Here is a 13,648-nt window from a genome sequence, read left to right on the forward strand (position 1 = left end):
TAGGCATGGAGCCTGGTGCAGAGCGAGCATTCATTAAATGGTGGCACGAGTTTATTCCCCGTCTGCCCCCTTCCCACTCCCTGCCACCCCACGTACATAGGTAACCACTGTTACTAATTTCCAAGGTAGCCTTCCTAGGTTGCTTTAGGAAGATGCAAATAAATGCAACACATATGCTTATTTTCTCTACGTTTACACAGAAGTTTACACACCCCACACCAGAAGTCAGCAAACTTTTCCATAAAAAGCCAGATAGTAAATATTTTAGGCTTTGTATGACATATGGTTCTACAACTACTCAGCTCTGCCATTTAGAGCAAAAGTAGCTCACAGACAATGAGCGTCACTCTGTCCCAACTCAGCTTTATTTATGGAAACTTAAACTTGAATTTCATGTTGCTTTCTCATGTCATGAAATATAGTCTTCTTTTGGCCTTTTTCAACTATTTAAATATATAAAAAACCATTGTTAGTTCACCATCAGTATAAAAACGGTCAGTGGGCCAGATCGGGGCTGTTTATCCACTTTTCAGTATGTCTTGGAGAGCTTTCCTATAGATGTAAGAAGCTGCTTCTTTCTATTTCGAGGGCATATGACCCCATCCTGTGGATATATCCTAGTTTGTTTAACCAATCTCCTACTGAAGGACACTTACATTGTTTCTATTCTTTACAAAATATTTTGCTATTATAAAATAGTGCTGCTATGAATAATCTTGTTCATCCATCATTTTGGACATTCTCAAGTGTCTTAGGTCAGACTCCCCTAGAGGTGGAGCTGGGACATGGCTTCCCATGGTGTGTGATTTATTGGGGGATTACCAAGGCAGGGAAGCAGGATGGGAAGGTGGAAAGAGCTTGGCAAGGATTGGTTCCAAGGAAATCAAGCCAAGGCCTGACTGAGGGTGGAGCTTGCAGTCTCCCCTTGAGGCAAGGGGCAGGGTTTTTGAACGTCTTGTTCAGGCAGTCATTGGTGTGGGAGGGGCTTTGTCAGGTGGTTGCCATCCGCCTCCAGCAAGACTCAGATGCAGCCAGTGGGAGGTGCACCAGCTGCAAGGGGGACCTGGGCAGGGTAGCTGCAGTGCCTACATGGCAGCTTTATCTGCGGCATCATTTTGGAGATAGAACTGCAGGAGCAAAGCAGATAGATGCACTCAGCGTGGAGAGACATTGCCAAATTGCTCTCCTAAGGGCTGTATCAATTCACGTTCCTACAGCAATATTTGAGAGTGCCTATTTCAGCACAATCTTGCCAAATTAGTCCATTATTAAACTTTTGAATTTTTATTAATCTAATGGATTGAAAATGCTATCTCAGAGTAGTTTTCATTTGTACATCTTACTTAGAATGAGCGTATCTTCGGGGTGCCTGGGTGGCTTAGTCGGTTAAGCAGCTGACTCTTGGTTTCTGCTCAGGTCACTTGGTTTCCACTCAGGTTATGATCTCAGGGTCCTGAGATCGAGCCCTGCTTCAGGCTCCGTGATCAGCAGGGAGTCTGCTTGAGATTCTTTCTCCCTCCCTTCCTCTGCTTCTCCCCCTGCTCACACACTCTCTCTCTCTAAAATAAATAAATAAATAAAATCTTTAAAAAAAAAAAAGAATGAGCATATTTTTATGTGCTTCGGAAACAGTTGTATTTTTTTTCTTGTGAAAAAAGCCCATGCTTCCCCCCTCCATGCATTGTCTTATAATATTTTTCCTATCTGCAATGTCTTCCTCTTCATTTTGGACTGTGAAAAATCCTACCCCTCTCTTAAGCCCCAACTCAGATGACGTGGTCTTTCTTACATCTGAATTCCTGTACCCCTGTCAGCCATCATGGTCCACTTTGGATCCAAGTTATTTGCACATATTTACCATGCTTTTCTTGAACCTCGATTTCCTTATCTATAAAATGGAGCTGTTGTGAAAACTAAGGATTTATTTTTATTACAAAATAATACGTGTTTACTGTAAAATGTTTTACTGAAAAAAATTCCAAGAATGTAAAAACAGGGGTAGCCATGGTTTACAAATCCTTACAGATCTTTCCCATGCCTGTATAAATATCTATAGGGGGAGAGAGAAGTTTTTCTTAAGACACAAACCTGGAAGCATACTATCCATGTTATTCTGCAACTTACTTTTATCATTCAATAAAATAATGTGGTTAAGATGATGCATTTAAAGCATCTGGCTTGGGATGCCTGAGTGGCTCAGTTGGTTAGGCATCTGCCTTTGGCTTAGGTCATGATCCCAAGTGTCTGGTAGTCTCCCTCTCCCTCTGCTCCCCCGCCCCCCGCTCATGCTCTCTCTCACTCATTCACTCTCTCTCTCAAATAAAAAAATCTAAAAAAGTAAAAAATAATAAAGCATCTGGCTCAGTGCTCAATAGATGGTAGCTATAATTATTCTATGCACCACATAGTGATGTTTTTAAACTTTCTTTTAGCAGCAAAAGCCTTTTCAAACAAAACAGTATTTGGAAGCCCAATTTATAAAGTAGGTAGAGTGGAGCCTCTAGGCTCAGGTGCACTTGGATGGGGTGAAAGGCATGGAGCCCCTCACCCACTTGTCTCTCCAATTGCTTTTGAAAACCTCAGTGTTAAATATCTTTTCAGGATGGCAGAATGTGGGCACACCACATTGAACTGAGTGACATCATTGTAGGTATGCACTGTCTGGGCAGTTTTCACTTGGGTGTGAAGATCCCAGCCAGCGGGGACAGGAAGTTTTTTTTTCGTCTCCCAAATTGGTCGAAAGAGCCCGAAAGTCCTCAGACTAGAGCAGACTGTAGCTCAGTGGTTTCCTCTTGGCTTGGTGCTAGCCTGTCATGAATGTTTCATTGGTCCATGAAGAAATGAAGAAAATAAAGTCAATGTGGTGAGGTTTCCATGAAGTTAAGCTTGTTCAAATGTTTCTTTTTCACATTGGAATGTCTTTTCTTTCATGGAATTATGGTGGTAATAATTGGTAGTTGTGTGTGTGTGTGTGTGTGTGTGTGTGTGTGTGTGTGTGTGAATTTCTTACTTACCTAAACAAAAAGTTGGCAACTTTATGCTATTCCCCTGCATTTGTTTCAAAATTTTACTGATCCTTGTGATCCTAAAGTCTAGGGACAGCTGTTCTTGTCCATTGTGGCTGCTTTGCCAGGACTTCCTTGGAACAATCCCAGAGGGATAGCAAATTCTCTTCTTGTGCCAGGAAAGTTCAAGAACTGTTATCCTTTGATGAAATCAAAGCAACTCTTCCAAGGCTGAGTAGATGGACCCTCTCCTGTGGGGGACTGTGGTTAAGAAAGTCACGTTCTCGGTGAAGCTCTCGCTTGCCCCTGTTGTCACCACTCTCGTCCTTAAGGGGGCACTGCTTCTTTAGACTACCCTGGGCCCAACATGGCGCCACACCCTTTCCTTGATGTCCCACGACCTGAGACTAGAATGGGGCATGCAACCGGGCTTTTGCTAAAGGCTTGTGAATCACTTAAGAGAAATGAGCGCCAAGATAACACAAAGCCAGACTATGGGGCTTGCAAGCTCCCCAGCTCACGATCTGCACCACGTCTTAGCTGCCTATGACCTTCTAAGTGCTGAGGGCACAGGCAACCAGCTGGAGGCCACCTCCTCACATTGTGGGCCTCGCTGCCCACCTCTAAGGACTGAGCTGGGGCTTAAGAAAGGAGATGGTGGTTGTCTTACAGGGGTAATTTGGGTGGAAGAGGTAGAACCTATCAAAGAACTGGGACTTCCTCCTTTACTCTGCTGTGAGCCTCTCAGACAAGGCAGAACTTTTGATTTCTGCCATTTAACCCCAAATCCCCATCCCAACAGTAGATGACAGTGGATTAGGTTCAGGAGGCTCTGGTTGTTAAAAATATGTGGACACCAGATTGGGCACTTGGCCCTTTACATATAAGGATGCTTGGACAGTATAACAAAGTGTTTTGGGGAGTCTTTCATTCCCCTTAGATGAAGGAGAATTTTCAGTGGCTTTCTTTCAAAACAATTTGTTATACTTGTCTGAACTGTATCTAGCACTTCTTTTGTTGTCATTCATGTGATTGTAAAATTCTGGCATATTTTCAACTCATGCCATTTACTTCTATTTGCAAAGTAATCACACAGCCTCCCTATTTCTCTTAGTCCTCACTCTGGCCCCATGATGCGGCATTGCTTGTTCCCACTTTACTGATGAGGAATCTGAGGCTCAGGGGAGCTCTGTGACTTGCTCAGGCCATTCTGCTAGAAGAGGAAGAACTGACATTTGCCTCGCCTGATCCTGTTTTCTCTGCTCCGTACAGCCAGGTCCTACCTACAACTAGGGAACGTGGGAGGTTCTTCGTTGGCAGTGGCTTTTTTCTTCACTGCAACATTAACCACTGGACTTAGGATTTGAACTTAGGAATCTTGGGGCCATCAGCATTGAGTTCCATTGGAGAAACGAGTGACACCAGTGATAACAATGACAACAAACTACCAAGAAAAATGCTTTGAGTTTCCATCTTGACCAGATTGGGGAGCTCTTTATTGGCCAAGTTCAAAAAAGTGCAGAACTGGGCAGAACATGAGCTACTCCCTTCATCTTTCTAGGGTGCTCTAGGGTGCTGGCACTAAGCTGAGCCATGGCACCAGCCCGGTGCCACCAGGAGGAGACTCCCACCAACCCACCAGCTCTCTCTCTCTCGGGCACACTCTGGGAAGATCTTGAAAGGATTGTGTTTTCTGCTGCAGCTGGTTGTGCTGATCTTTTCCTGGGAATGAGGAGCAGGTGCCTGAGGTTTTGGGCTCCCAGTTCTGGCCCATTACAGCTCCCAGAACTTCTCAAGTGGCTAACAGGACCTCTCTCCCACTCTAGACCCCAAACTCAGGAAGCAGGGTGAGGCATGTTTGGGGCCTTTCAGGGTAAAGATTTGCTGCCGATGGCCCTGGAAGGAAGAACAGCATTAAAACCTATGGGAGGGGCACCTGGGTGGCTTAGTCGGTTAGGCGTCTGCCTTCGGCTTAGGTCATGATCCCAGGGTCCTGAGATCGAGCCTCACGTCGGCTCCTTCCTCAGCAGGGAGCCTGCTTCTCCCTCTCCCTCTGCCTGCCACTCCCCCTGCCTGTGCTCTCTCTATCTCTGTCAAATAAATAAATAAAATCTTAAAAAAAAAAAAAAAGCCTATGGGAGCCAAGCTCTGAGCAGAGGGGCCTGGGGGAGCCTAGGAAAGTACTGGGGTACCAGCCTCTGACATCTCTCCTGATTTGGCTTCTGCCAAGAAAAGGATAAGAGGAAGCTTGTTAATGGCCTAGGCACTTGGGGTCAACAGAACTGGAGTAGAGACAGCAGAAGGAGAGGGTCCTACACCTTGTCCCACTTGGGCAAGGAATCCAGTGGAGAGGAAAGGGTTGGGACCTACTGAGGGAAGGAGGGACCCACTGGGGGAAGGAGGGACCCACTGGAGGAAGGAGGGACCCACTGGGGGAAGGAGTGCCCTCCAGGCCTGAGCAGATGCTCCTAGGCTGAGCTTCCATCATGGTCTGGGCTGCTCTGTTAGGTGGCACAGGAGTCAGGATGCTCTGGGCTGGCATCCCAGGGCCCTGATTTACTGGATGTCTAACCTTGGACCAGGAATTGCTCCCTCAGCTTCAGTGTCCACAGTGTGCTCACACTCACCACAATGCAGACACCATCATATACAGCGGTTCATACACACTGTGAAGGGGCAGGATGTTTACCGTGGAGGCTGCCTTGTAGACTGGCCTAATAATAAACACATGAATAATGCATTCAAATTTGTGAGACCATTCAAATGGTTAAGATATCAAAGGACATGAGCAGAAAGTTTTCACAAGTGGTAAATAGATACATGAAGAATATTTCAACTCAGAAGTAATAAGGAAAGGAGAGAAAGGGCAACAGTGAAGTACCATTTTATACTTATTCAATTAGCAAAGTATAAAAAACAATAACACATTAGGATGTAGAGGTTGCACTCTGAGTGGTACAGTTATACCTTTTGATACACCCTTTCAAAAAACAAAGCGCCAGTGTGTACCTAGAGCCATAAATGTTTATAACCTTTCTCTTATACCCTTCAATATGGTCATTCTAGTCCGTAGAATTAATCCTAAAAGAATGATCCTTTTTAACTGTCTATCTTAAGTATTTTTCAAACATACAAAATAAAATAGAATAGTGTAACGAATCCCCCTTTACTAAAGGAATATTTTAACGGAAGGAAAAAAGCCATACTTAACGTGAACATAAGTATGTCCACAGTCAAAAATTAAAAACAATCCATGCAACGTGCAAATGTCTGAATAAATAAATCTGATTTGTCTTCAGATAGACTATCGTGTAGTAACTGAGATGATAAATATGAAAACTGGGATTGTATAAAGTATGATCTAATGTTAAGTGAAAAACCAGAATTTAAGCTGTGTCTACAGGTGATGACAATGGGGTAAGAATGTATATTTGAGCAAAGGTTAAAAGGAAATGTGCAAGGTAATTGCTGCATGGGGGCAGGGGGATGCTGAATTAGGTTTTTTTCTCCTTGAATATTGTTATATTATTTTTACAATGAAAAGAAATGAGAGGGAGAGTCTAGGCTCCGCCCCCGAATCAATCCGTGAATAAGCATCTGTTGGGCACCATTTCCACAGGTAATTTGTGTTAAGGGTTGAATTTCGAAGTGGCAAGGAGCAGGCTTTTGGGGGCAGGACTCAGTTTGGGGGCAGAGGTTGGTCCCTAAGAGTCTCAAAGACTCTCAGAATGTCAGAGCCACATGGGACCAGTCTAACACCTTTGTTTTATAGTCTCGGGCCCTGAGGCCCAGAGAAGCTGTGACTTGCCCAGAATAACCCAGCAGATGCCTGGCTATTCCACATAGGGGTAGGCACTCTCGCAGAACCAACTGGTGGGCCTTACCTCGCTCCCCCTTCCTCAGGGCACCTCCACATCCCTGAGCCGCTGCGGATGGGTGGAGAGAAGGCAACCAGACAGAGGGCACTCTTCTAGTGCAGAGGTGGGGGCTGGGCAGCCCAAACGGGGACAGAGGGCACAGCGATGCTGCTCCTAGGCGGTAAACCCCCATTCCACGATCATCTCCACAGGACCCTGAGTGGGCTCAGCCAGAGCCAGCCCTCCCAGCAGCACGCGGGGTTGTCCCGGACTGTCCGGCTTTACCCAACCGCCGCAGCCAGCGGTCAGCTCACCTCCAATGCCCTGCCCGCAGGGCCAGGCCTTGAGCGGAGGGATGGCGCCCAGCAGGCAGCGTATCTGGACCGCCTGTCATCCCCCTGGGGTAAGGATGCCCTGTCTCAGGGTCCTAGGAGAGCAGGGCGTCTAAATCTCTGACCTCCTTGTCCCCGCTTTTGCTTCCCCTTCACTCTCACGGGCCGGCCGAGTTTCACCTGTCCCTCATCCTCTCAGCCAATCAACCAGCAGTCGCCAAGTGCCTGCTTTGTGCTGGGCTCCAAGGGTCCCAAACCAGCTGATCGGGGACTTTGCCCCTATCACACATCCTGCCTTTGCTTCCTTCGTATCCAGCCATGAACCTCCCCTTCCTGGCCCTGCTCCCTCCACCTTATCCTTCCTGCAAACCTCCTGGACCAACCTGAGCAGTTGCTTCCTTAGCACCCACAGCTGGGCTTCTGCATTCTAGAGGAGACAACTGAGCATCCCTGTGGGTTCACACCTCGGCACATTCTGCTCCTTGCCCAATAGTCCTTTCCTTTGTGCCTGCTCCCTCTCTCTGTGTCTCTCATCCCTCAGAGCGGCTAATCCAAGCTGCCCTCCACTTTCCCAAGCCCCATCCCATCAGCACACGGACATGCCTGCCACCTCTTGGAGAGCTCCTCACCTTCCTGCCCATCTGCCCCACCGTGCACACCACTCCCTTACCTAAACCCATGCCTGAGCTCACCTCCTTGCTTTTCTTGCCATGGTAAAAGTTGAAGTGAAATTCACATAAAATTAACCATTTTTAAAGTGTACACATCAGTGGTTTTAAGTGTATAATTTTGTGCAACTGCCATCACTATCTAATTCTAGAACATTGTCATCACTCCCAAGAGAAACCCTGTACCCATTAAGCCTCTTTCCCCCTCTCCCAAGCTCCGGGCCCCACTGATCTACTTTGTCTCTAGAGATTTGTTTACCTTGGACGTGTCCTAACAGAGCCTGCACAATACGTGGCCTTTGGTGTCTGCTATAACTTAGTATCATGTTTTCAAGGTTTATCCCTGTCAGTATTCATTCCTTTTTGTAATCCATGACCTCCTTTCTTGCCATCTTGAAAAGGGCATGTCCCCCTTCTTGATTCCTCTAGAACACTAGACCATCTCTTGTCCTACCCCCCCACACACCCCCTCTCTCCTCCCTCTTCAGCCTGCCCCCCCAGCTCCTTCCCACCAGCAGATGCACTTGGTTCCCGCTCCCATTCTCACACACACACTTGCACGCGCACACACATCCACAGAGTTCTTTCTTTACTTCCCTCGGGCTTCCTCCCTGCCTCTCCCCCCTTCCCAGGCTAGCTTCTTGAACACATGGTCTACACAGACCTTTTGTACTTCCCTCCTCAAGCCCTCTCCCTCTGGTTTCCCTCCTGGGGCTCCCCATGCTGAATGAATACCCCTCCTTTGTATTTCCACCACGACCACCTGTGTTACAGAACCAGCTTGCAGGGCTGTGTGCCCTCCTGGCTGGTCTCCCCATCTCCCCGCCCCCCTGCCCACTCCAGCTGGGAGGGCACCAGTCCTCCACGCGTCCTCTTTGATCTCTCGCTGAAAACTTTCAAAGGCTTCCCACCACCAACCAGATAAAGGGCCGGTGCTTGTCCTCATTCTGGCAATCAGGGCATCCACAGCCTGACTCTGGTCCTTCTCACAGCCTCTGTCTTCCTCCCCTTCTCTTAGAAAACTCCCTCTGGCAAGTCACAGCTACAGTCAGTCCTCTGCCCGCAGGTTCCACGCCCGACTGTGGCACTTGCCAGCTGTGTGACATGGGGCAACCCAAACTTCTCTGGGCCTCAGTTTCCTTGACTGTAAAACAGAAATATCAGATTGGGTATAGGAACATGGTCAGTATTCGGCCACTGTAACCTACAAAAATGGCAATTTCTAATGGTTCAACCTAAAAGGGTACTCCCCCAAGAAGGATAAGAGTGAATGTGCATAAAGCACGAGCTTAGTGGTTGGCACGTTGGCATCCCTCGATACGTGTCGGACCGTGAGCTTCTCAAAGGTACCACCACCCTGCTCCCGCTGTGGGACCTTGCTTCCAGTAGGTACTTAGCAAATGCCCTTGGGAAGCATTCACCCCCGACCCCATGGGCCTTTCTAACCAGCCCCCGGGGGTCATAGCTGCACCTCTCAGCCCTGCCCCCTGGACCCAAGCCCTCTCTCTGCAGGGCTGAACCTCACTGAGAAAATCAAGAAGATCAAGATCGTCTTCACTCCCACCATCTGCAAGCAGACTTGTGCCCATGGACACTGTTCCAACAACTGTGAGCGCGGCGACACCACCACCCTATATAGCCAGGGTGGTCACGGGCATGACCCCAAGTCTGGCTTCCGAATCTGTGAGTCCCTTCCCCGCCCTCCTCAGGGGATTCCCAGGCCCTGGGGAGGGGCAGGGTACCCAGAGGGACAGGCCTGCCTTGGGCAGGAGCCCAGACCTTCTGCAGGAAGGAAGCCTACAGCTCTCATACTATGGCTCCTGTGAGTTGTCCCCAGTCACACAGAATGCTGAGTCCTCACCCAGCTCTGTGACAGCCTAGCTGTGTGACTCTGGCAAGTCCCATAACCCACCTGAGTCCATGGTTCCCCCACAGAGAAGTGAGGGAACTAGTAGAGTTAGGCCTCCAGTCCCCAGGTTATTGTGGGATGCCGGGAGGGTGTGAAAAGGCTCTTCAGAAAGGCAAGGGCCGGCTGTTATCTACCCTTCCTCATTCCCGGCATCCTGGAAAGTCCCTGCATTTCAGGGTGTGCTGGGCTCCCCGGGCCATCCAGATTGGAGTGCCTGCTCCCCCGCTTCCCTGTGGTCACTCCCCGGCCCCGTGGTGGGCACTGCTATGTTGTTCTACCACTGGTCACCTTGAGATCAATGTTGTAGATTTCTGCCAGATCCCTTGCCTGAACGGGGGCCGCTGCATCGGCCGGGATGAGTGCTGGTGCCCTGCCAACTCCACCGGAAAATTCTGCCACCTGCCCTCCCCGAAGCTGGACATGGGGCCTCCAGAGAGGGGCTCCCGCCACGGGGCCCTGCGGGAAGGCCCCTTGAGGCAGTCTACCTTCACCTTGCCTCTCTCCAACCAGCTGGGTGAGTGTGGGGCTGGGGGGTGCACTGGGCGACGGGCATGAGGGTGCCGGCATCGTGGTGGAGGGCACGGAAGCTGCCTCCAGTCAGACCTCCCTCCTTCTCTGCCCCCGGGGCTCAATTTCATTTCCTAAACTTCTCTTTGCCCTTCCTCCGAATTCATCAATAATTTTTTTTGCCCTTGCTCCCTACTGGGGGCTATGGATGAGACAAAAATGTATAAAGGCGGGGTCCTGCCTTCAGGGAACCCTCAGGCCTGGACAAGAGAGTGGGGCTGGATAGGAAGAATGGAACATGCCTTCCATTATCAGGTGCCACGTAAAATCTACCAAAAATACAGACTTCCATAGGAGGTCAGGGGGTGGAGAGCCCCCTAGTTGTGCTCAGGAAGGCTTCGTGGAGGAGGTGGACTTCAGCTGGACTTAAAGGGTGGATAGCCTTTGATTAAGCAGAGAAGGTGGGAGGGGTTCCCCTGCGCAGGGACCAGCATGAGCCACGGTGTGGAGGTGGGGCCCTGTGGGGTCTGTCGGGCCAGAGTTCAGGGGTTGTGCAGGATGGTGGGAGGAGGTAGAATCAGGAAGGTAATTTGGAGGTTGAGTATGAAGGTCCTTCTTTGGAAGGAGCAAAGTGAAGGAGTTTGTGCTCCATCCTGTCCTCACTGGGTTTGAGCAGAGAGTGGAAAAATGGAAGGAGAATTTGGGGGAGACATAGAGCCAGTGGCCTGGCCCAGGGGTGCTGGGCCATCTTCAGAAGGTGGGGCCCTGTTGCCCGACTCTGACCCAGCCCCTGTGCCCAGCCTCCGGGAACCCCTCCTTGGTGAAGGTGCATATTCGCCACCCGCCGGAGGCCTCCGTGCAGGTGCATCAGGTGGCTCGGGTGCGGGGCGAAGTCCCGGAGGAGAACAGCGTGGAGACCAGACCCTCGCCCTGGCTCCCCGCCAGCCCCCGCCATAGCCACTGGGACAGCAACAGCATCCCCGCGCGGTCTGGAGAGGCCCTTCAGCCACCGCCCCCAGCAGCAGCCAGGCCTCCAGGAGGGCTGGGCCGCTGTTATCTGAGCTCTGTGAATGGACAGGTGAGAATGCAACCCCTGCCGCAGCCCGACAGGCTTCCAAAATAGTGACTGCTCCTCACTCTGCCCCTTCTTCTCTCTGCTCCTCGTCCTTACGGAATGTATGTCTGTAGAGTCTCCTATTCCCCATATGGGAAAATGTAGGGTATAAATCGTGTGAGCAAGGAGAGGCCTCCTTACTACCTAGGCTCCACTGGATACTTGTCAGTGCCAGGCATGCCGAAGAAGCCCCAAAAGAGTCCCCCTCTGGAAGGGCACCAGCATCTTCTGGTCCCCGTAAACCCTGGCCTGTACTGGAGCCGAGCCTAGGACTCCCGGTGCATAGACGGTAGGGCTGTTAGATCCTAGAAGAGAAAGTATGGTATTCCATTGAAATTGAAGATCACAGAGATGCGGATAGGTTAAACCCTTAAAGCTTTGCGGGTAAAAGATGAGAGACACCCCATCCCTCCTGGAGGCATCCATAGTCAGTGATGGGAAATCGAGGGAGTTTTTCTGAATCTCGGCACCTAAAGATAATGGGCTAAGCCAGACCTAGGATGGTTTTTGTTAGAGTTGCATTTTGGCGTTTCCAGAAACACCTCCTGAGGTTAGGGAACTGGAGGAGGTAGGGGGTAGCCCAGGGATAGGGACTCTGAGTCCCCAGATCCTCCTTGGCCTCTCAGCTTGCAGTGTCCCTGAGCCTAGACCCTGTTCGTGGGGAAGACTTGCATCGTAGGTGACCCTATAGTTCCCTGGAGTTTGATGGAGGAGAGCCCATCCTTTGGGACCCTCTGTGGGCTGGGGACATGGAAGGGGGCAGTTTGCAGTCTGGCACAGAGCAGATCTATTCTTACCTGGGTGTGCCCTGCCCCCAAGTTTAGGGTTTGGTGGGATGGACTGCAAGTTTCTCTGCTTCCTTCCGGGGCATCCCCTGACTCTCTCCTCTCCTCCCTTGGGTGAAGCATCCCTGTAGCAGGATGTTGGGGTTGAGCCCTCACCTCAGATTTTCCTGGGACAGCTCTGTGCACAGCAGGAAAGGGAAGAGGGTGTGATGGATGTCCATGGCCTCTTTTCCAGTGTGCCAACCCCTTGCTGGAGCTGACTGCCCAAGAGGATTGCTGTGGCAGTGTGGGAGCCTTCTGGGGGGTGACCTCATGTGCCCCATGCCCACCCAGACCAGGTGAGTGCTAGGTGTGGGGGTGTAGGGTTTGGGGCACAGCTCTCCCAAGGTCTGGCCTCCGCTTCATCTCCCACCAGGGTCTCAGAGGCCAGGCAGGGAGAACAGGCTGGTAAACTGGGCAGGCTTTCCAGATCTGCTTTGAGGGTGCTTCTGGCTGGTGGCTGAGACTCCTGACAGCACAGAAGGCTCGAGCCCAGGTGCAGCCTGGACTCTCTGCTCTATCTGATTGCCTGGGAGAGGTTCCTCCCTCATGCCAGTTGTTCTTGCTCAGATTGTAGGGGTCCCATCCCATGCTGGGCCCCCTTCTACATACCCCCCTGCCCAGGCATCAGGGGCCCAGTGACCTTGATGTAGTGACTTGGCGTTTCCCTCATTCTCTCCCTGGAGGGGCCTCCAGGCCTCCGCCTCACCTCCTGTTTCCTAACCCAGTCAAGGTTGGGTGTCTGTCCCAGAGGATCCTCTGCCTTGGGAAATGGGAAACCCAGTTCCCCGCTCTCTTTTGGATGGTGGGAAAAGCCTAACATGTATTCATTCATTCATTCATTCATTCACTCGTTCGTTCATTTATTTGGCAAATACTAACCAGGTGCCTTGTGTGTGCCAAGCACTGAGGATTTGGGAGTCAGCAAAATGCCTGTTCATGCTGCTTTCCTAGGCATCAGTCCTCCGGTTGGGAGGTGGGTGATCAGGTGCCTGTGCCTGAGTACAGCTTCTGCCCGCTGGGCCTCTCTTCTCCCACCCGGCCCCACTCCTGGGGTCTGGGCCCAGGCCTGGCATGGATTTCTTTTTCCTGTCAACAGTCAACTTGGTGAGTTGGCTTTGTAGGGGGCCTGGCCTGGCGCCCACAGGTGGGAGGGGCAGGACTGTTCTTAAGACTTGGTTGTGGAGCAGGGACCATATTTTCCAAATTAAAAATAAGTGTGGCTGGTTTTGCAGTGTGATGGAGCTTCCAGGCTAGCTGTAAGCTTCCAGGCTTGAGCACCCAGCACGGAGCAGGTACCTCTGCTGGCTGACCTCGTGTCTGCGCCCTCTGCATTCTGCAGAATGGAGACCGTGGGGCTGCTGTGGCAAGTAGATGAGGCATGTGCTTAGCATCAGGTCAGTAAACAGTAGCTGTTACTCTTACTGCTGCA

The 13,648-nt window shown here is 50.5% G+C and overlaps 1 protein-coding gene across 3 annotated transcripts in view; it reads left to right on the top strand.

Annotated features, from left to right (window-relative positions):
• The window catches only part of LTBP2 (latent transforming growth factor beta binding protein 2), a 98,276-nt gene that overhangs the window by 42,015 nt on the left and 42,613 nt on the right, over positions 1-13,648 (top strand). For all 3 annotated transcript variants that reach the window (XM_088024514.1, XM_028102098.2, XM_088024515.1), the window contains exons 4-8: positions 7,075-7,265; positions 9,375-9,545; positions 10,079-10,285; positions 11,079-11,356; positions 12,413-12,515. In XM_088024514.1, the coding sequence (XP_087880640.1) occupies positions 7,075-7,265; positions 9,375-9,545; positions 10,079-10,285; positions 11,079-11,356; positions 12,413-12,515 (950 nt within the window). The remainder of the gene's footprint in view (positions 1-7,074; positions 7,266-9,374; positions 9,546-10,078; positions 10,286-11,078; positions 11,357-12,412; positions 12,516-13,648) is intronic.

This window comes from Eumetopias jubatus, unplaced genomic scaffold, assembly GCF_037043125.1.
Source record: "Eumetopias jubatus isolate StellerSeaLion01/CBP00866 unplaced genomic scaffold, mEumJub1_p1.0 scaffold_7, whole genome shotgun sequence".
In the NCBI taxonomy this organism is placed as follows: Eukaryota; Metazoa; Chordata; class Mammalia; order Carnivora; family Otariidae; genus Eumetopias; species Eumetopias jubatus.